This window comes from Chelonia mydas, chromosome 9, assembly GCF_015237465.2.
Source record: "Chelonia mydas isolate rCheMyd1 chromosome 9, rCheMyd1.pri.v2, whole genome shotgun sequence".
Taxonomy (NCBI): domain Eukaryota; kingdom Metazoa; phylum Chordata; order Testudines; family Cheloniidae; genus Chelonia; species Chelonia mydas.
In genome coordinates this window covers 81,715,298-81,739,109 of record NC_057855.1, presented here as the reverse complement: position 1 = coordinate 81,739,109, position 23,812 = coordinate 81,715,298, and the positions used below count along the sequence as shown (strand labels likewise).

Below are 23,812 nucleotides of genomic sequence, written 5' to 3'. Positions count from 1 at the left end.
TAGAATGGCACTAACATCTGAACCTAAACCCTGTGGTCCTCTATGCATAACACCAAAAACATACATTCGCTGGTAACATTTCTCAGGCTTGGTTTCAAATGTGTGCCTCATTTTTAAATTTATTTAACATGTTGAGGAGGCTATATTTTATCTAAAAAAAAGTTCAGATGTTTAATTATTTTGCATTTGATTATCTCAAAAATAGCTCCTTTTTAAATCTTTCAGTTTGGTACATTTATACTCTTGAATAAGGGCTGTGTGCTTTGTCTTGTTTGAAAAAACATTGTTTTTGAAATAAAAGTTCTGGATATTTGAAGAGAGCATTCTGAATAGAAACAATAGATTAGTTTCTTAAACTTTGGAAATAGAAACCAGAATGTGATACTCTAAATCTTTCCTCCTGATCATTTAGGGTTGTCCAAATGAAGGAGTCCATTATACAGCTAGTTTATTAACCCTCTTTAGGGTATGGATCTGTTACTCAGGTTGAACGCTGCTTATCACCCTTTTCCTGTGACAGTATGCTCACGTTTCCGTCACATTTCAACTTGTCACCTGCACAGCAGACTTAAAAATTGTGAAGCTAATTATTCCTTTTTAGCTCTTTGTTCATTCTAGATGGAAGAGAGATGAAACAGCTAATTCATTCTCAGACCAGAAGAGTTGCTACCCTTTTCCCAACATCACCAAATATGGGAGGGCTATTGGTCCAATTGCATGCTGTCTATCCCACCTGCTGTGGATCTTAGGCTGTTGCTACTGATTGCAGGCGTGTGCCATATTTCATGTATTTATTATATTCTAAGCAGATGGGATATCTTTCTTCTAGAAGTAGGGAGAGGAAGGTTTAGTCAGGGGCCATACAAAATGAAAACAGTTTTTACAAATGGAAAAACACTGAGTCTGATCCTCATTTTTAAGAGAGGGTTATTAAAGGAAATGACACTGGCTGTGCTGAAAAATTTAACATTTTGAGATTTTAATGAACCACACATTTCTAAACCTGCTCCCTTGTGTTGCATTGCAATAGGCTTTTTCATGTTCTCACACATGGCACAAGGTATATTGTATTAGATCATATTTTCTTAGTAATGTGTCAGTAGTGTGAACTTTTTTCTCTAACCAAAGGTGTACATGTGTACTGTAGCATTTTGTTTTACATCTCTGTAATCTTGCAGTGAAAGACCCTTCATACTGTGTTTTATATGAATTCATATAACATTCCTTAAAAGATTTTTGTTTTGGCAGCACAGTGTTGAGCAATTAAATACCAAGTAATACAGGGACTTAGAAATATCAATATCATAGTTAGCTAGCTAGACATCGATAGATCTCCAGCTGCTGTCTATTTATGTATTTATTTTATTGCTCACTGCTGCTGTATTACACGGAACTCTGTTGTCCATATAGCAAGCTTCTAAAGAGTATTTCCAGTATTTTGCTTCAGAACATTGGTCATCTGTGACCTCTGAGCTGTATATATCTTTATAGCCTGTCCATATAACCTGAGCTAATTTTACATGGTCTTTGTTTTTTCCTGTTTGTGATGGTTCTGTTGATGTACAACTAGGTCATCAATTCCATATAGACATCTCTGTCATGACTTAGCATGCAGTTTCTCATAATTCATTGTCACTCAGCATTACTACTTCCTAAAAGAGCTGCTCTGATTTTAATCGATGGCCCGGTGGAGTTCATTTTGTGTAAATAAACTTGACCTCCAGAAAAAATAAAAGGTTAGTTCTAAAAGGGAAGAGAAAAATCTGCTTCTATCAGCTGTAATTTTTTTTTACATTTGGAAAGAAGTAGCCATAACTCACTGGCTAATTAAACTCAAGCAGCTGCTCTAAATTTCAGTTCCAGAATGATTATACCTTGACTTTTTGAAATCCCCTTTCAAGCATTTACCTAAGGGGTACAATTTCTTATAAGAGAGACTGCAGCCTAGAGTAATTGGAAACATACAGACTCCAAAGATCAATTAGAAAATTAGGGTTACTGGCATAATGCCTAAAGGTTAAATGTAGTTACTTTTTACAATTAACTTTTGCACTGAGGTTAAACAAGAAACTCGACTGATTTTGTTGCAAACGTGTCCAGACCTCTAGAAATTTGATATGACAAAGGGGGCTGGGAAACACGTGAATCTTAGAAGAGCTAACTAAAGGTTACTGAAAATATTGCAATTAAAGTTTTCCCTCAGTGTATAAATCTTAATAAATCTAAATTTAAGGCTGCGTAAAGCTGCTTGTGGAAGTTTCACTTAGTTCATTTTTTCTAAATTGAGACTTTTCCTTGGGAAGAAGACAATAGTGCTGGACCCTACATAGGGGGTAGAATCCTATTCAGAAAATAAATTTTATTTCATTCTTGGTTAACTCTAATTCTGCACTTCTTATTTTGGGCAAGGCTACCTGAGGATTGGGGAGTATCACAAAAGATATGAACTATTAGAGTAAAGGCTTTGGATACTTACTGTCCCAAATTATGATTACCACTATTTTCTGTAATCCTTCTGTGGATTATATTTCATAATTCAGGTTACACTGCATCATTTTCACAGCTCAACTGAGACGAGCAGCAATGGCAGGTACCCCCTTATGGGTTCTTCATTTATTTGTGCACATGTACTTTGGGGCACGGACATCATAGAGATCAAGTTCTTTGGGTATAAAATATTTTGATTGTTATAGAATAGCTGGTTCATGTGAGGTTGCATGATTGCTCCCTTAACTTTTAGTCTCAATCTGGCCCTGAATGATCAGTATTTAAATTATTGTGCTGCTAATATTTTCATATTGTGCTGGTGTCATTTAATCACCTTACCTTCAAATTTCTAGGTGAAGGAAAATGGTTCAGAAATATTGACTACTATCGTTTAGATGGTTCAACCACGGCTCAGTCAAGAAAGAAATGGGCTGAAGAATTTAATGACGAAACTAATGTGAGGTAAGATCATTCTATGTAGCTTTTTATTTCCTCTCTCTTTTCTTCCTACATCTGTTTTGTACTTATACTAACTTATGAACTCTTTTTAAGATAGTGCAGATACCAAAATATCCTCCCAGTGATAGAATTTTAATTATTTTTAAAGATACTTTTACATAGGTTTTGTACCTGTACTGTTGCCCCTTCTTCCTCTGTAGTGTGTGTGTGTATGTATGTAATATTTTATAGCTAAGTGTCCCAGCACTTTCTGTTATGAGATCCTGTTTTCAGTTGCTTATAACTTTGCTGACCTACGTAATTTAAATTTAAATTTTCTATGTCGGGTGTCTGCCTCTGATTATAGGCAAGTCATGTAAACTAAAACTTTCACAGGTGGCCAGTGTGTTCCTTCATTTTCTTAGTATCCAACTTGAGACACCTGGGGTTTGATTTGCAGCAGGGCTGAGCACTCAGAATTGCAACAAAGGTGAATGGGAATTCTGTTCTGAACATATAAAGTGCTATTAAATGCTAATTATGCTGAAATAGTAGGCTCTAGGTATCTCAAATTGAGCACCCAGAATTAGTTGACAATTTTGCCTTTAGTCTCTTTGTCTCAGCTCCCCCTGTGTAAAAAATATTGATACCATTGCGCCTCATGGGGATGTTAAACTTCAGTCATGAGATTATTACATGGTGCCACTGTATGGCAGAGTTAAAAGGTATTTCGGTACCCTAACTATGTATTTTTGTACCTTAATTTTTTTGTTTTCTTTTAAGTTTAATATTAACTCTGAATTTCCTGGGTATATACACCTGGCTTTGGGATAATTGCAAAATCCATATAACGTACATTACCCTACATTACTAATATGTACTCTTAACATTAACTCTATTTTCATGTAATTTTTGTCTGGGAATTTTAGTCTTATCCAGGAGAGACTTTTTGTGTGTGTGTGTGTGTGTGTGTTTGTAACGTAAACTATGCATGTGCAAGGCCACTGCACCAACCTGCTAACGTTTAAATTAGTAATGTAGTTTGTCTCTAGACACTCTCTCTCAATACTGGCCAAACGTGAATGAATTTTAAAGACAATTATTTACGCTAAACATGGAGATGACCAGACTGCAAAAATTAATGAATTAAATAAGGGGTAACAAAATAAGCTTTCATATTGATTTTTCTTAACTTTGAGTTAAGTCAGTGAAATAATGAAAAACAACTTTTAGTTTTGACTTGTGAGTTTGATAGTGTGTAGTTCCGCCCTTAATGAGGAGAAATGCATTTGATGTTGGGATTTTATTTGAGAAGAAAGGACTTCTGTCATTTTGTTAAAGGTTTCCTATTAAGTTGGTTGATTATAGGGTTTACTCTATGCCACATGCCTTGTCCTTTGATGTGGCAAGCTTACTATCCCTTGCACATGTTGAATATATTCAGCCAACTTCTGAATGGAACAAATGGGAATCACTCTGTTGCAGCATTGGCCCATTAACCTGACAATAAATGCATCTCACTAATATTTATTTACTAAATTAGTTTGAAAATGAATGAAAAGGTTATTCCTTATATCTCCTCAACAAGGTTAGGTTTTCTCCAATAAACAGTTCTCAGTGTAACAGGTATGCTTTGTATTGCATTTTCACAGCTATTTTTGTACAATTTTGAATTTTCATAAATATAAATGTTCTCTTTCTATAGCACTGTTTCATGGATAATTTAGTTATGGTTGGAAAAGACTATTTTCAGATGCATATAACAGTTTGAAAATATTAATCGTTGGCTGATATTTTTCATGATTGTTGACATTGGTTTTTGTGGAGAAATTCTAGTAAAAATACAGCTGGCTTTTTTTGTTTTGTTTTTTCAGGCCCCTTGTTGTGAGTGGATAAGTTTGAAATATAAACCTTAAACCATACAGCTGAAACCTGTCCCTCAATTTCTCTGTCAATTTTGTTTTGGTTTGATAATTATATTTTCCTCTTTATTAAAATTTCTCTCCTTCTGTTACAATTGGAAAGGCCGACACAAACAGGGAAGAAGACTGGCTATACAGTGAAACCAGCTATACACTAAGTTTTTTATCAGATGAATAAAGCAAACTGAAAAACGGATTTTTTTTCCTCAAATCTAATTTAGTTATCGTAAGTTTTATTTGTAACAATAGCAGTTATGGAACTTCTGTCTGAATTTTTTTTATTACATGTTTGAAAATTGCATATCAAATATACAGGAAGCTAACATTTCTGGATCCTGATACTGCCCCAGTCTGAGACATTTGAGCCATGTCTTGCTTCCTGCATATATGGGAGGCTGTTCAGATTTGTCAGTGAGGCCTTTGGGCGTGACCACACTCCTGCTTTCATGCCAAAGTCTCTGCCTCAGTTTTGAAAATCTACAGGATCTAGAACACAAATATTCTCTTTTTAAACTGTCTAAGACACATGCACCAGTGGCATCAAAGTTAAAGTATATGTCAATATCTGTTGTGAGGGGGTTTTCTTCCCTAGATGGAAAAATAGAAGCCATCCACAGAGGGAACTTTGAAGCTATTTCAGCAGCCCATAAGGGCTTACAGGGCAACCACATGCTGCAGATGACCTACAAATCCTTAACTCCCAGAACCATGGTTGATTCAAGTGGTATGCTAAGTAGAGTGTTCATAGTGAATACATCCATGGGACATCAGGAAGCTGGCAAAAAGAGCCATGGAAGCAAATGCAGTGACCTGGCATTGACTCTAGCTTAGTTCCTGAGTAGCAGATAACTATTCAAAGGAAATCCTCTGTGCCTCAAAATTTGCAGATAGAATTCTGGCTGGTGAGAAGTCCAATGAAGGTCAAGGACGAATACAGCCTTATATAAGGGCATAAGCTCCTTTCATTCCTACTCCCCCCAAAAAATACCAGAAAAGGGATGCCAAGTGGAAGTCCAGATCAGAGAATGGGTTCAATCCCTCTTTCCAATCCAAATATTAATGTATTAACGCAACTAGGATTACTTCCATCCACAAATTGGTTTAGTGACAGGCTGTTCCACTTCTCAGACGTCTAATTTTAATCAGCTTCAGACAGGTGGATACAGGCGATAGTGCAAGATGAATACTTAGTCACTCTGGAACTTTAAGCACCTTCATCATCACCTCTCCATCCTCAAGAAAGAGCAAGCACTTCCAAAGTGTTGTTCCAGATTTTTCTAAGTATGAAAAAGAACTAGAGGAGATCAAGCTCAAGAGAGTGAAAAGGTTGACGAAGAAAACAGTTCAGAATGGAGACTCTAGCTTTTGCTACCATTGGAATCTCTTCGGAGGACTTCATGGGCTCAACAGAACCTTATGTGCATTTTATAGTCAGGCCCTATTTTCACCAGTTTCTTCATTTTGCCTACAAAAATCACCAATTTTAATAAATAACATTACCTTTCAATCTATCCTCTGCTCCTTTGGTATTCACAAAGCCATTTAGTTACACTAACTTACTGAAGGAGTCCAGGGATTTATCTATATCCATTCATTAAAGGCAGACTCATCATAGCATCGTTTTCAGGGGCCACAGAGGAAATTACATTAAGGATCCTTTCTGTACTTCAAGCATAAGGGTTCCTGGTAAACTTAGCTGTTCTTCAAGAGGATCATCCACCTAGGGAGACCCAAAGAGAACTAGAGTCTTCCTGAAACAGTAGAGATTGAAAAGATCCAGGCACTATTCTGGAAGGTGTTACAGAACTGAAGGTCATCCATCTATTGTCACTTGCATTTATCTTCTGTCTGAGGAGTAATCAGTGTTCAAGAGACATGACCGTACATGACAGAGCTTCAGGGATTCCTCTTGGGGTCTGGAACCATTCCCAATACGAGATGATATAAAGGAAAGAGAAGAGTGACAATCCCACAGTTAATCATTTCCCTGCCATTGCAGGGGCTTTGCGCATGGTATACCTCACTCCCTCCTATTCTCTGCCTGTAGCACATAGTAGTCTAGTCTCCTGTGGGCTGTAATACTTTGGTCTAATTTTGGTTCTTGGGGTTAGTATGGGGGTGCTGGGTGGGGTTGGAGGCTTGTGATATACATCAGGTCAGATTAGATGATCTAGTGGTTACTTCTGGCCTTAAAATCTATGGTTCCATGGTGATAGAAAAACCCATATGATGGCAGGATCCTCCTTCCACTATCCAGTCCCTGAAATCTTGTCTACTGATACCAGTATTTCAGATTGCGGAGCACACATGGACCATCAAAATACAAGGAGTGGATAAAAAGGTCAGAGGCAGAAAGGTTCCTGAACAACATCTTGAAAGAGATCTAGATAGAGTTAGGCTGGCTCTTTGGCATTTTATTAGTGCTAAGGGAAATAGTATGTCCTAGTTCAGACAAAAAAGGAAACCCCACAACTGTGGCATATATAAATCAGTAGTGGCGTACAAATGTTTCAAGTCTAAATGCTGAAACAGTACATTTTTTTTTTCCTGGACAAAAGCTCAGCTGGCCTCCATTAAAATGGTCCATGTAAAGAAGTCACTGAACAGATAACCAGACTGGTTAAACTATCTGCAGACAGTCAATATTCTATATGGTCCCTGAATCAGGAAGTATTCTTTCTGATATCCATAGAGCCAGGTTCAAGTATATACATCCAGGTGAAACTCAGAGGTCTGGCTTTTCTTCACCAGGGAAGCAGACCACAAATTAGCGAGGCCACGCTGACTCTCAGATAGCTAGATTGGTTTCTTTCCTTCTCTCCCTCCTTCTGCCACTAGGAAGAAAGTGATTTATTAGATAAAAGAGGAAACATCTATCTATTCCTCTCACGTTCTTGTCAACTGCTAGAAATGGCCCACCTTGATTACCACTACAAAAGGTTCCCCCCGCTCTCCTGCTGGTAATAGCTCACCTTACCTGATCACTCTTGTTACAGTGTATATGGTAACACCTATTGTTTCATGTTCTCTGTGTATATAAATCTCCCCACTGTATTTTCCACTGCATGCATCCGATGAAGTAAGCTATAGCTCACGAAAGCTTATGCTCAAATAAATTTATTAGTCTCTAAGGTGCCACAAGTACTCCTTTTCTTTTTGCGGATACAGACTAACACGGCTGCTACTCTGAAATCTATCATTCTTGTCACTGCAAATTGACCAAGAAGGTATTTAGACCTAGTGGAAAAGTTGCAAAAGTCCCTGCTCTGTCTTTCCATTAGGTAGATGTCTGCTCCTGCATTCTGTTCCAGACTGACGAAGCCTAAAACTTTGGCTTTGAGTAGCAAGAACTGAACAAAATGGGGTACTTTTCCAAAGTATACTCTTCTAACCTCATTCAGGCTGTCCTATTCTCTGCCTATGCAAGCTTTTGAACTGAATGCCCGTAAGGATGTTAACATACAAAAATCAGCACCAGGAAATAAGGCATTCCAGCTCTTTTTGGAGTTCTTTGCGGTGGCCTTGACTTCAATCTTAGACTTCCTTCCACAGTGTCTTATATCTCGGTGTTAAACTAGGCCATAAACTCATGCTCATCTAAATACCTGATGTCATCAAAGTAGCTTATAGTAGTATAACTGTCCAAACCAACCATTAGGTGTATCTTTGTTATCTAGAATTGGCCCAGAGTGGTACAAGTTCTTATGAACCATCCAATGGCCTGAAATGCCCTTTTTTATTTCTTTTCCATGAAAACTTTCTTCTTGGTTGTAACCAGGTTGGCAAGAACAGTCTTGGAAATCTTTGCTTTTAGGAATACACATCTTCTTACTGTATCTTCTGTGATGACAAAGTAGTTATTGGTAATCAAGGTTAACTCATAGGAAATTGTTTTGTCTTCATTTACTTTGAATCTTCGACACCTGAAAGGATAAGTACAGCATATGTCAGAACAGCAATTAAAATATTCCTAAGTGGAACTGATCAGTATAGAAAAACATCATCTTTGTTCATTTCCATTTACCCTAAATGTCTAGCCTTGAATGCATCCAAATACTCTGTGGCTAGGTGGATCAAATAATGTATCACTGAAGCATATTAAGCCACAGATAGACTGATTCCAGAAGAGAGAGAGGAAAATAAAAAACATGATTCAGCTTATTCCACAATCTCATCCTGGTCAGAAAGAACATCAGCTACCACAGAGGAAATCTGTGAAGCTACCACCTTATCATCCATGGATACTTTTATATATCAGTACAGACAGAAAAGTGTCTCCAAACAATGTTGTCTCAAAATAGATTAATACCATTTTAGGCAAGGGGAAACAGTTTGCTTCTGTCCTACTTATGTCTTCCTCTCTCTAATATTTTCTTCCTGCTCACTACATCCCAAATGTCTTGGACTTGGGGAACTTTCAGGATTGAGAATGGAAAGTTTACCAAATTACTGCTTTACTGGGTCTGACCTGTCTCAATGTCCACTTCACTCAAGATGAGTTTTTCAGGTATGTTGATGATGGTCTCTGTGGGTCCATCTGTTTAGTTAACACAGTTGAATTAGGCATTATGGTTGTTTGTTTAATTTAATAAGGATTCAGAGTTTCCATAAAGCACTGGAAGTTCATATCTGGAGTAAAGGCAGAAGGTGCATCGCCAAGCCCTGGTGCCTCATGAGCTACCTCTACTCTCAGATAGATAGATATACGTGTGCGTGTGTGTATATATAATATGCAATTGTACATATTAATTGAAGCTCTCTTTTGTTTCATGAATTTTCCCAAATACACATGTCAACATTCAAATTAATATCTGTAATGCAGCCAATTGTATATTTAAAAAGCAATAAATGGAATAAACTTAATTCATGCAGTGTTAAAACTGCACTAATCAATGACTTTTAAGTTATATTCCCCAAATTCTGCCACTACTTACATGCTAAGTTGCAAGTTAAAACTTATGCAGTAATAAGAATATTACACACTTGCAAAAAGGTACAATTACTGTTGTTATAACTTTAGAATCTCTGCATTTTGTGTTTTTTTAAAATGTCAATCTTAATGTTACATGAGATTTTTTGCATTGTTAATTTAAAGTTAATCTTGGGTGATAGTGACATGTAAAGAAACAAAGGTGCGTTATTTTATAAAAAAATGTCCTAGAAACAGTTTCATGCCAAGGAATTTTTAAAGTCTGCTTTCCAGATAATAGTTCCAATGACACCAGCCAGCATGTATTCATTTTTAAATGATGGTTTAACTTGGCATAACTAATTTTCTTAATTTGATCCTGAATTCAAATGTCTGAAGAAAAAGATTTTTTTTCCTCTCAGAACAATTCTTGGTAACAAATGACTTCTTAAAGTCCCTGTCCTGTAGTTCTGACAGCTGGTTAGCAGCTTTGCCCTTTTATTTAGAACATAAGTTGCAAATTTTACAACTTCATGGTTTTAGAAGATTTTGAATCATTATAATTTATGAATAATTCGTAATAGGACCTCAGAGGATTTAGGTTACAGCATTTCAAAAACTTCATGTTTATAACAGTTAAGGAATCCAAGGTAAGAGAAGTCAGTTTGTAAAATATTACATTTCATAATTTTATTTTTTGTTGTTTCAGAGGTCGTTTGTTTATTATTTCCACTAAGGCAGGATCCCTTGGAATTAATCTGGTGGCTGCTAATAGAGTGATTATCTTTGACGCTTCTTGGAATCCATCCTATGATATTCAGAGTATCTTTAGGGTTTACCGCTTTGGGCAGAACAAACCTGTGTTTGTGTACAGGTTCTTGGCTCAGGTACGTATGATTTGGATGCTTCTCATTCATCCTTTCAGGCTCAGATCCTGATGTCTTATCTGTAAAGACGGACCCTTACATCCTTATGGACTCTCTTTGAAGTCTGTGGGGGGCTACACAGGAAAAGGGGTCCACTGGTGTAGATCAGATAGTAGAATTGGGGTTTAAGATTGTCAGACCATTAGAAAAGAAAAAAATTGTGAATATTAAGTCCAGAAGGGTCCAGTAAGATCAGCTAGTCTGACCTACAACATAATACATACCACAGATTTTCACTCATGATTCCTGCATCAAGTTCACAGCTTCTGGTTGAGCCAGAGCATATCTTTTAGAAAGACGTCCAGTCCTGATTTAAAGACTCCCAAGTGATGGAGAATCCACCATATCCATAGGTAATTTGTTCCTGTTTTTGTTTAACCTCACTGTTTAAAAATATGTGCCTTATTTTTAGTCTGAATTTGTCTAGCTCCAGCTTCAAGCCATTGGATCTTGTGCCTTTTTGTGATAGATTCAAGGCCCTCTACTACAAGAATTTTTTCTAATTTAGGTAGTTATAGGTCTTCAATTCATATCTTAATCTTCTAATTATTTATCTTAATAGCTTGAACTTCTTTAGTCTCTTACTGTAAGATAAGGAGTACTTGTGGCACCTTAGAGACTAACCAATTTATTTGAGCATAAGCTTTCGTGAGCTACAGCTCACTTCATCGGATGCAACATGAGCTGTAGCTCACGAAAGCTCATGCTCAAATAAATTGGTTAGTCTCTAAGGTGCCACAAGTACTCCTTTTCTTTTTGCGAATACAGACTAACACGACTGCTACTCTGAATACTGTAAGATAGTTTTTCCAGATCTTAAATCATTCTTGTAGCTTTTATCTGAATCATTTTCAGTGTAACATCCTTTTTAAAATTGTGAACACCAGAACTACACGCGCTATTTTCATTTAATCTATATAGAATGCCAATACTACTCCCTATGTCTGCTCTCTATTCTCCTGCTTATACATTCAAGGATCACATTTTCTTACCCACCATATCACACCAGAACTCATGTTCAGTTGAGCCCAGTCCCATGTCCCCTAAGTTTTTTTTTTAAAAGCTGTCATTGAATGTAACCCATCTGTTTCTTATTTAGTGTGATTTTTGTTTTTGTTTAACTTAAAATAAGGTGAACGATGCAACAGAATTATCAATTTTTTTCATATTCATATTTTAAAAACTACAATTTAGGGAGGTTGTGCAAAAGCTGATTTCTTCAGGGAGCTAAAGAAATTAAAATATATTGATTACTCTAATAAATAGACATGCACCATTAGTTGCATTGGCAGTTCATGTTCCTTTGTGGTGTTTCATTCAGGGACTACATTCATTTTTAAACAATTTAGCAAACTACGGGAGACGTATTGGAGTAAAGTTCTTTATCTTTTTGAACAAACGTTAATGATATGATAGTTTTGTTGTTACCATTGCTGTTTTTCTCAGTGACAGAATAACTTGATCCCATTTGTGTGTTTAGATTTATAAAAACAAATATTTGGGGTTTTTTTAGGGAACAATGGAGGACAAGATATATGATCGTCAAGTAACAAAGCAGTCACTGTCTTTCCGAGTAGTTGACCAGCAGCAGGTTGAGCGTCACTTTACCATGAATGAGCTTACAGAGCTCTATACCTTTGAGCCAGACTTGCTGGATGACCCTAATTCAGAAAAGAAAAAGAAGAGGGATACACCCATGCTGCCAAAGGTAACATAATTCACAAATCTTTCATAAATCTTTAAGCCTGTTCAAGTGGACAGTGCTCTCTTTCTTAGGAGGGAAAGAGTGTTATGAAAAGATTGGGATTGTTTACTTTTAAAGGGAAACAAATAAGAGGGCACATGATAAAAGTATATAAGATAATGAATGACATAGAGAAGGTAAATGGATCTTCTGTTCCTCCTGACCCTCAACACAAGAACAAGGGGACCTTCAATTCACTTAAAAGGTTGGAAATTCATACCAAAAAAGAGAAGGATTTTTCCCGCAACATGTGATTAAACTGTGGAACTTGTTGCCAGAAGAAGTCATTGAGGCCAAGATTCAAAAAGGGATTGGATATTTACATGGATGTCAGGAATGTTCAGAGTTATCACACTGAATGATGACAAATTTTTAGCGGCTATTAAACCTTGTTCTTCAGGGTTTAAGTCATCGGTGGGCAAACTACAGCCCACGGGCCACATCCAACCTGCGGGACCATTCTGCCCAGCCCCTGAGCTCCTGGCCCGGGAGGCTCACCCCCGGTCCCTCCCTCGCTGTTCCCCTGCCCATGCAGTTATGTTGCTGCCGCACGGGCTCCTGCCACTCTGAGCGGCATGGTGAGGCGGTGGTGGCGGTGGGGGGGTTGGGTAGGGGGTGCCGGGAGGCACTCAGGGAGCGGTTAGGGGCGGGCGTTCCTGGGGGGTCAGTCAGGGGACAGGGAGCAGGGGGCGGCTGGATGGGGCGGAGGTTCTGGGACGGTCGGGGAACGGGGGGAGTGGGAGTGGTGTGGGAGTGTGGGAGTCCTGGGGGGCCTGTTAGGCGGCGGGGGTGTGGATAGGTTGGGGCAGTCAGGGAGCAGGGGAGGTTGGATAGGGGGTGGGATCCCGGGGGGGGCGGGGTGGTTTGGGGTGGGGGATCCCAGGAGGGGCAGTCGGGACAAGGAGCAGGGGGGGGTTGGATGGGTCGGGGATTCTGAGGGGGACAGTCAGGGGGCTGGAAGTGGGAGGGGGTGAATAGGGGGCAGGGGCCAGGCTGTTTAGGGGGCACAGCCTTCCCTACTCCGGCCCTCCATATAGTTTTGCATCCCGATATGGCTCTCGGGCCAAAAGGTTTGCCCACCCCTGGTTTAAGTCAATCTATGTCAGTCTTACAGTAACTTTAAGTAGAGAAAGTGTGTTATAGCCATAAATACACAGAGCACTTGTTTTGTTCGTTGTTTTCAAAACAGATTTGAAAATAAGGTAAGTGTAAGATAGCTATTGTTTGTAGTACATTTAAGATCACAGTTAATAAAAATAAATTTAATATTAAATGTAGTCTGATTAAGGTTAATTCCTGAGTAACCAACCTGTTGTGAAATTAAGTCTTTCACTTACTATAACAATCATTTCATACAACTTCACGTTTTCCATGTGTAAAATAACCTAAGTAGGTCCTTTATGTAGTAAAGTGATCATATTTCTTTGTTTTATTTGTAAGACTTCTGTAGTTGGCCCTTGGAGAAAATATTTAGGGCTTTTTTAGGTAGTTTTTTTTCAGTTTCAGCTGAATTAGTATTGAATGGTTTCATAATATTGAAGCAAAGTGGACCAAACTTCTGCAGGACCTAAGAACCACCACAAAGCCCACCACCAAGTGCAAGACGCATTCTTTTGACTTTGCATTTGCTAATATTAACAAATAAAAAAAGTACTATTTAATTTTTTTTTTTATTCCCATGCAATTCTTGAGGAAAGGAAGGGAGAAAGAAATAAACCACACATGGTAGAAGCTACTCATTTAACTTAATATATTTCTGTTAGGCACTGAGATACTACAGTAATGAAGGCACTCCTGAAAAGAATACAATAGAATAGAAATGATGTCAAAATGATGTAATTTGGTATTAATTTAAATTTGTTGTAAGCAATTAAAGAGCAAATGTTCCAAGCATACATGTGGGGAAAATATAGATATTTCTAAATGACTTGGTTGCTATTGTATTTAATTGATTGTAAACTGTCTGGAGCGGGAGAAATGCTTTTCTCCTGCTTTATCGTGACCCTGGTTCTTTTTCAATGAAAGATGGCATATTCTCCATTTTAAATAATCTATTTTTAGATTACTAGAATATGATTCATTATTCTTAAACACCAGACTGGTTTTCATTGAATTGTTAGGCCAGACATTTTTTTAGATGGATTTTTACTAGACCACCTAGAGTGCCATGCAGCTGTCAGAGGGCTTTAGGCGATGTTAGCCCAGTACAGAGCCACTATAGCATGGTCATTTTAAAACATTTGAAAACAAACTTTATTGACCCTATCTAAACCCTTCTTATTATGAGGTTTTTCAATTCAAGCAGTAAGTCATAGATCATTTTCTTAATAGTGGTTTTATTGTAACTTTGTCGGTGAATTAAATTCTCTCGTTATTTAATTTGTTTCTCCAGTTTAGAATTAACATCTGCTTTAAAAGAAAATTATTTATAAAGTTAATATATTACCCTATTTTGATTATTTTATTTACTGTATGTTGATAGCTCCACAAAGAATAGTTGGTGCATCTCAGGATATTTGTATATTCTTAAGAATAGTTCTTCATAATATATCAAAATGCCTCTTCAGTAAAATTTGGACTGGTTTTGGTCTTCATGAAATGATCTGATTATGATTAGTGATTTTGGAATTTTGAGCAAACCATCTTCTGTAGTAATTATACTCTGAAAGTTACGTCTTTTCTAACGTACAATTTTAGTAATGCTCACAAGAGTCTATCCAGTTGTGAATATTAAAATACCACTACGGAGTTAAATGTTGGAAATAAATTCCAAAAATATAGATTTGTTTGAATAAAAAGTCTGTGTCATTAGAATGGATATCTTGACAGAGAGACATGAGTGTAGAAAAAAGACACACATACAAGTTGACAAACTGATATAATACTTCAGAACAAATTTGCACACATCAACTAAATTCCTCATCCCACTAAAGTGATGATAGGCAAGTTGTGAAGAGACAGACTGAAAGGGAGGTTAGGTTATCCACCTTTACACAACAGGTAAAAATTTCCCATTCAGCATATGGGATGTGGAACTAGAGACGTCTTGTATATCTATTTCAAAGAAAAGTTGTACTGATTTAACTCAGCACAAGACTTTAAACATTCATTTGTTGAAAACGCTTAATTTCAAATATTTGTTTAGGTTTTTTTTATTTATATGTGAGTAGATTGCTTGCTGGGGCAGTCTTTCTTGAGAGCAAACAGTTTTCGTCCTCATTCAGGGCTGGTTTTAATATCAGAACAGTTTGTGTCAACATTTAGTTTTAAATATTAAACTTCACACATTAGTTATCTTCCTATCATCCAGATAGAGACAGATGGGCCGGGGGTGAATTCCTGCACATACACAAGTCCCCCCCGCTAGAAAAAAGAAAATCTCTGTATATTGTAATTCTGCTTGGCTGTGCCTTGGTTCTCTTTCCAGTCCAGTTGCCAGTCTGGTGTTCTTTTAAGGATGTACACTTCATTATATGCTATGTACAAACTTCTAAGTATTTGTAACTTTTCACTTGAGAGGCTATACATTATCAGCTAATTATCTCCTTGTTTTAGCAGCTTCTACGTTTGGCTTGCACAGAATAATTCCTTGTGTGCTGGTTCCTGTATCCTCACAACACTAACTGAGAATACTGGTGATCTGTTAACGTGTAACGCGTCTGTCCTTTCTCTCCTTTTCTCCCTCCTCCTCAACTAGATTTTTGGGTAGGATAGTTTAAGATCCAGTCATGTGAGGTGCTGAGCTCTCTCAGCTCCTACTGAAGTTGGGAATTAAGGGTGCTCCCTGGAGACACTCATTGCCTTGCACAATGGACACAAACTTGCACAAATCATGAATCTGTCAAAGGAGGTGTATAATTTTTAATGTGTGTTTTCAAACAGCACTGTGTGGTGTAGATCGGCAGTTCTCAGTCAGTGTCCCGGGGTCCCCTGGGGTGCGGCAAGCAGGTTTCAGGGGGTCCGCCAAGCAGGGCCGGTGTCAGATTCACTGGGGCAGAAAGCTCAAGCCCCAGGCCTTGAGCCTTGTCAGCCAGGGCTGAAGACTGAGCAACTTAGGTTTGTGGAACCCCCTGTGACATGGGGCCCCAGGAAGTGCCCTCCTTGGTACCCCCTAACATGGGCCCTGGCTTTTATACGCAGAAAAATAGTTGTTGTGGCACGGGTGGGCCGTGGAGTTTTTACAGCATGTTTGGGGCCGTAAAGAAAGAAAGGTTGAGATACCCTGGCAGAGATGATACCCACTGTCTCTTTGTATCATGGGTCATTTTATGCTGAAACCTTACAAACCTGTTTTAAAATGTGAAGTTTTGAGGAGTATAAACCATTTTTTAAAAAAAATCAGTTTTTGTGCAAGTCCTTCTTAAAAAGCAACTCGTGTGTATTTCCATGATTTCACAATTGTATATTTTTTCAAGTACAATTAATTTGACACTTATTTCAAAATTAAACATAAAAAAGAAAAATTACTTTGAACATGGAGCCAGACATTTTTCTGTCCACAAATTAGGACAGAATCAAATTCCATCTCCATTAGATTCAGTGGGAGAAACTGAGCAGCTACTTTGGATTCTGCAATCATTTTTTCTGTAGCTTTGTTTTATGCCTTAACTTTGTATTTTTTTCCCATAATCAGGTGATCTCTTTTCTCCAAACTGGATGCTCCTCCAAAACCAGCTATTTCCTTACACTCCTCTGCTTAATCTTTCTCACAAGTGCCAGGTTCCTTGCCTGCATGTTGCATTATTCTCATAGCTTTCCTCAACCACCACTCTTCTTCCCACCAACGAACAGTCTATATTTTGCTCTTCCAAAATCAGCAGTCATGCCCCCAAAACCCTTGCTGTAGGGTCAGCGAGTAACTGGAAGTAGCTATAAATTTACAATGAGTAGAATTTTGGGACTTAGTCAAGCAGCCTAGCACTGGAGAGGGCGAGGAGGATTGGGCTAAGGTGTGCAATGAAAGAAGACTGTTTTTAGAGGACCATCAGATATGGGCATGCAAATTACTTGTCATCTCCTGAAAGTCCGGGACACTGTCTGCCTACAAAAATATATATAGTTAAAGAAAACAAAACTACACATAGGAGAAACAATCACTTAAGATTCAAACTGAATTGTTTTCTCTCATTAAAACTAATGGAGAATGATTTTGTTCCTGTCCTACTTTACCACACAAGTTGGCAACCTCTTTTGATATTTGTTACTGTTTCTAACATGAGTCAGAATATTCCAACTTCATCAGGTAGGGGATTGTATACATGAAATATTTTTCTTTTCTTTTTTTTTCATTTACTATGGAAAAAATTGAAGATGAATCCCTGGAGTTTTACTTTAATTCTTTTGGCTTCTTTTTAATTCAGTTTGGCTTCAGTTTGCTTTTTTTAGTTGTATTTATTTTTTCACTGTAAATTGATTAATTATTTTTGGTTCCATCCTTTCCAGCACTGAGTTATTTTACCTACAAATCCTTGAGTAGTCCAATAACCATTTTGACTGCTTCTTGATCCATACATTTTGCATATAAATGTCATTGTTGATTGTGTCTTACTTATGGCTGTCTTTTTTGTTTCTTTTGAATTAGACACTTTTTAAAATAAGGTATATCTCAGACTCTAGGCATCTTTAACATAAAGACAAACATCAACATAAATCTGTACAAAGGTAGCATAGGATGCACCAGCCTTCAATCCTAATAACTATACTTCCTAATTATTGTAATTTCACCAGTTTTCCTTCTAATATCTGATTTTTGGTGTTCAGTGAATTTATTGTTGTTCATGAGAAGCAAGAGGAAGTCTAAGGAAAGGGTTGGCCCATTACTCAATGAGGAGGGAAAGACAGTAACAAAAAATGCAGCAGTGGCCGGAGTTTTAAATGCCATTTTTGTTTCAGTTTTCACCTAAAAGGTTAGCAGTTATCGGATGACTAACAAACGTCCATGAAAAGAGTTTTGGATCGGAGGCTAAAATAGGGAAAGAGCAAGTTAAGAATTACTTCGACAAGCTAGATGACTTCAAGTCGGCAGGGCCTGATGAAATACATCCTAGAATACTTAAGGAACTGGCTGAAGAGATCTCTCAGGAGTTAGAGCTTTTAGAATGCGTGGAGGAAAGAAGAGAGCCCATCAGCAGAAAAGGACAAATATAGAACCTGTCTATAAAAAGGGAAATAAAGACAACTCGGAATTATAGGCCAGTCAGCTAACTTTGGTACCCAGAAAGATAATGGAGCAGATAATCAAACAATGAATTTGCAAGCACCTAGAGGATAATATAAGTAACAGTTAACATGGATTTGTCAAGAACAAATCATGTCAAACCAGCCTAATATCCTTCTTTGATAAGGTAACAAGTCTTGTGGATGGGGGGAGGGAGGGAGTAAATGTGATATTTATCAACTTTATTTCATAAGACTTTTGATACAATCTCACACGACCTTCTCATAAGCAAACTAGGGAAATACAGCCTAAACAAACCAACTATAAGATGGATGCACAGCTGATTGGAAAACTGTAATCAGAGTAAATATCAATGGTCCACAGTTAAGCAGGAAGGGCATATTGAGTGAGGTCCTGCAAGGATCTTTCCTGGGTTTGATTCTATTCAGTATCTTCCTCAGTGATTTTGATAATGGCAGAGAGAGTACACTTATAAAATTTGCGGATGATACAAGATGGGAGGAGTTGCAAGTGCTTTGGAGGGCAGGATTAGAATTTAAAATGATTTTGACAAACGGAAGAAATTGTCTGAAATAAATAGGATGAAATTCCGTAAGGACAAATGCAAAGTGCTGCATTTAGGAAGGAATAATAATTTGCACAAATACAAAATGGGATACGACTGCCTAGGAAGGAGTACTGCAGAAAAGGATCTGGGGGCTATCATGGATCACAAACTATGAGTCAAAAGTACAATACTGTTGCAAAAAAATGAACATCAATCTGGGATGTATCACCAGGAGTGTTGTAAGCAAGACACGAGAAGTAATTATTCCACTCTACTCAGCAGGCCTCAACTGGAGTATTGTGTCCAGTTCTGGACAGCACACTTGGGACAGATGTGGACAAATTGAGGAAAGTCTAGAGGAGAGCAACAAAAATGATAAAAGTCTAGAAAGCACAACCTACTGGGGAAGATTGAAAAAATTGTTTGTTTAGTCTGAAGCATAGAAGACTGAGGGGGGACATAAAAAGTTGTTATAGAGAGGAGGGTGATAAATTGTTCTCCTTATCCGCTGAAGACAGGACAGGAAGTAATGGGCTTAATGGCAGCAAGGGAGATTTAGGTTACGCATTAGGAAAAACTTCCTAACAGTAAGGGTAGTTAAGCACTGGAACAAATTACCTAAGGAGTATTGTCAGTAGCTACTGGTGAGGTGCTCTGCTCTGGTTCGATGATGATGATAGTCGGCTGCGTGCATGTTCCCTCTGTGTGCTGCCCCAGCTCTGCGCAGATAGCTGACACAGCAGGTCCTGAGAGAACCCCCAAAGGCCACAGACTCTATTAAGGTATGAAGGCACCCGGCCAGGTTTATTGTCCAACGAAGCACAGTAATAGTTTCCTGTAGACTCTACAGGACATACTACGAATATGTGCCCCCTGGCGATGGACACAGCTCAGTCAGTGGCGAGACATTCCACTGCCCCCTAGGCTGGACAAAGATATGCACTCCCGGACCTATTTTTATACAGTTGCAGGACAGATTACTCATCCCTACTGACACATTGAGGTACAGCCCCTTGACTCATTAGGGTGCTGTCTCCCCCTTTGATCATGTTGGTTCAAACAAACAGATTTGTCCATCATGCTGTCCTTTTGACCCTGTCTTTGGGATGCACCTGGCTGTTCCTTGTTATATCTGTGAAGTGTCCTCGTATCAGGATGTCCAGGTGCCATCTTGGCACACGTTCCTCTTATTACTACTTATATCATTAGCACATGCTTTCTAGGAACCCTTTTCTTGCCAAGTTCTGCAATTAGGGCCTGCCTCTGGCTCACAGCCCAGCTTTGCTTAGCAATGCCTGGAAGTACTTTGGTTCAGGCTTTAGGCCTCAGACCAGGCCTCTCATGCAAGGGTTTATGTTTCAGGGCCTCTTACGGCAAGGAGGTTGTGGAATCTTTGTCATTGGAGGTTTTTAAGAACAGGTTAGATCAGTAGTGGGCACCCCGTGGCCCATCAGGGTAATCCTCTGGTGGGCCGCGGGATAGTTTGTTTACATTGACTGACTGTCCACAGGCACAGCCACTGGGAGCTGCAGGCAGCCATGCCTGCGGACGATCAATATAAACAAACTGTCTCGCAGCCTGTCAGCGGATTACCCTGACGGGCCACAGGTTGCCCATCACTGGGTTACACAAATACCTGTCAGGGATGGTCTAGATAATACTTAGTCCTACTGCAGTGCAGGGGACTGGACTAGATGATCTCTCGAGGTCCTTCTGAGACCTATATTTTTAGGATTCTATAATTCTTTCTTTAAAAGTTTGAATTCAGGTACTTTACTAGCATTAGAGTTTCTCTGTTACCTTCCTGCTATATTGGTGTTGTCCTTATTTCAGTGTAATTTTAATAGCAATACCTGTTTCTGGCTTTATAATTGTAATACCTGCAATATTAACAATGAGACGAATTCAATATCTGGTTCATGCTTCGGTCTTTTGCAAAAATCAAAACAGAAGTAAGAGGCATCTAATATTAATTGTATTTAGGAAAACATTTTATTATAATCATGAATTGCACAGTAATCAGAGAGGAAAATCTTGGTCAAAGTAATGTTGCATAATTAGATATTTTGTTCCTGATGATAAATTTAACATACGCAATCTGATCTCTATAGGCTTTAGTAGGGAACAAAGGCCAGTAACCTATTACAAACATTTACCTGCATTTCTTCTTTTTGACACTGAACTGCCTATAGCTTTCTTACAAAGACAGAACTGTTCCTTTGTAATTATCAGAAAAGCAAGATAGGCATGTAAGCTAACGTGAGGCTTTAGTTTTGTTTTTTACAAGTTTGAGGTATAATTTTCCCCCTTCTGTTCAGGCCCCTTCAGCTTTTATTTCTTCAAAGAATAGTTTGCTGAACAATGATATCATTATGCAATTTTATTACCATGCAGATGGTAAGATAAGGAACTTTTGCCTCTGTAATGCTTGGCATTGGCAAGAAATGCACCAGTACTCATGCAAATGTACTCGAAGCAATATGTGGAACTACAGCTAGAATCCAGAAAAACAACACCCTCCCCTCCCCCCCAAACCCCAATACATGACCAAATGTTGAAAACATGGATTTTGGAATCTAAGTGAATATATAGTTAGACCCTTAAGGCTAGTTCTTTAAAGGGGGTAGATTGTGAATTGGGTGGTGTGTTTTCTCTTCCATCTTCCTTTACAACCATCTAAACATAGATTAACCATCTTTCTCTCTCTCAGGTCTCCTCATGAAAAGGTTACTTGCTAGTTGAGTGCAGACCCAGCACACTTGTTGACTTCATAAAGCCCAATAGCAGGGCTTTTCCAGCTCTGCTAGGAGGAGTTGCTTACATTAGGAAGGAATTGTTCAGAACTCCATAGTTAAGTTGAGTCTGGATTTCCTATATAAAACTTATCTTTAGCACCTCTAACTTTTGATTTGAGCAGCTAATTTGTTTGTAAATTCTTTTGCTTTAAATATGATAGGATTTTTCTGGTGCTATTGGAAATTTTATCATTAAAGACTTTGTATATGTTAGATAAACAAAAATTGCCTGTTTTCTAATATTCTCAATGTCTGTGAATTTTTGGCTTGTTTTTTGTGCTCTAAATTTGAGATGTATATCTTCTCTCTCTCATACACACACACACACACACACACACACTCACACAGTTTCCTTATAAAGTAATTTGTGGAGGAAAAAAAATTATAATTATGTGTCAGATCCACATGCCAAAAAAGCAGGAGTATATACATTTGCCTGGCAATTAGCAAAAGTAATCTGTATATAGCTAACATTTACGTTTTTAAACATCATGCCATGTAAAATTTTACTAGTAGTTAAATACATCTGTGTTTACTGTTTTCACCATAATGGGCTTTTACAATATCTCATTACTCGGGTGTTGCATTTTAAGAGATCGTCAATAATAAAAGCACAAAACGTTAGTGTTACAAGGAATGTTTTAATGTCATATTTTCTAATATAACAATATTGCTTCCAAATAAAGAGCAATATTTGGGAGGTATTATGTGTGTAGTAGTAAGAGGGCCTGAGACATAAGCCCTTGTATCAGAGGCCTGGTATGAGGCTTGAGGCCTGGGCTAAAGTAGTAGTCAAAGCTTTGCTGATATAAAGCAAAGTCCGGTTGTGAGCTAGGCAGGGCCTGCTCACAGAATCTGGCAAAAATAGGGCTGATATTGCAAAACCACACATTCCTAAAAGGTGCTAGGCACAAGGCTCGCACACAGACACATCCCAGAAGGGTGGTACCAGAGCACCTCAATACCAATACATTCTCCAAAGGTAACAAAAACACACTGACCCATTTTAAAAATAAGGTCAGGATAACAGCGTGATGGATAGAAATGTTTTAATCAAACCAACAGGTACAAGGTAATGGGTGGTAGTTAGCTAAGTCAGAGAGTGGTCTCTAGGTATGTCAGAGGGCAGTAACTAGCCACGTCAAGGGGGCAACACATAACTTGTTTGTGTGTGTATAAAAATGTATCTCAGAGGAAGTGTCTTTGTCTGGCCGAGGGGAAAATGGAAAGTCCCGCCATTATCTCAAGCATACATGTGTTAGTGTACCTGTAACCATTGAGCAAGGGCATTAGCACCGTGCTTCATCAGCAATAAACCTGACCAAGTTCCTTCGCAGAAAACTGAGTCTGAATTTATTGGGCAGGTCTGTCAAAATCTGCTATCTGCGCAGAGCTGGGACACCATGCTAAAAGAACTCATGCAGCCGAACATCTATCAACAATGAGGAATTTTATGCTGTTAAAAAGAACCCATGCCAGTAACACTCAGAACCTGAGTCAACTGACTGGGGATCACACTACAGAGCTAAAATTAGCAGTGTACATATTCAGGCTCGGGCTGGAGCCCAGACTCTGAAACCCGGTGAGGGGGATGGTCCTCGGAACCCAGTCTCCAGCGCTATCCTGAACATCTACAGGGATATTTTTAGCCCTGTAGCTCAAGCCTGAGTCAGTTGACCCTGACTATAAGACTCGCTGTTGGTTATTTTTTGCAGTGTACACATGCTCTATTGTGCAAAATTTTATCATCATTTAGATTATGTAAAAATGAAGAAAAATCACAGAACTTTCACAAAGGCAAGACAAGTAGTTCTTTTAATCAAATATTGAACAGAGGGAAAGCCATCTTACAGATTTCTGTATTGA

At 38.3% G+C, this 23,812-nt stretch overlaps 1 protein-coding gene across 10 annotated transcripts in view; it reads left to right on the top strand.

Moving 5' to 3' along the window:
* ATRX (ATRX chromatin remodeler) overlaps positions 1 to 23,812 on the top strand; it is a 140,195-nt gene that overhangs the window by 100,746 nt on the left and 15,637 nt on the right. For 7 of the 10 annotated variants that reach the window (XM_027822584.3, XM_043522992.1, XM_037908734.2 and 4 more), the window contains 3 exons: positions 2,841 to 2,949; positions 10,466 to 10,643; positions 12,196 to 12,390. In XM_027822584.3, the coding sequence (XP_027678385.2) occupies positions 2,841 to 2,949; positions 10,466 to 10,643; positions 12,196 to 12,390 (482 nt within the window). Of the gene's footprint in view, positions 1 to 2,840; positions 2,950 to 10,465; positions 10,644 to 10,911; positions 10,972 to 12,195; positions 12,391 to 21,861; positions 21,889 to 23,812 lie in introns of those variants that run through there. The other 3 variants (XM_043522993.1, XM_043522994.1, XM_043522995.1) reach the window with 3 other exon arrangements.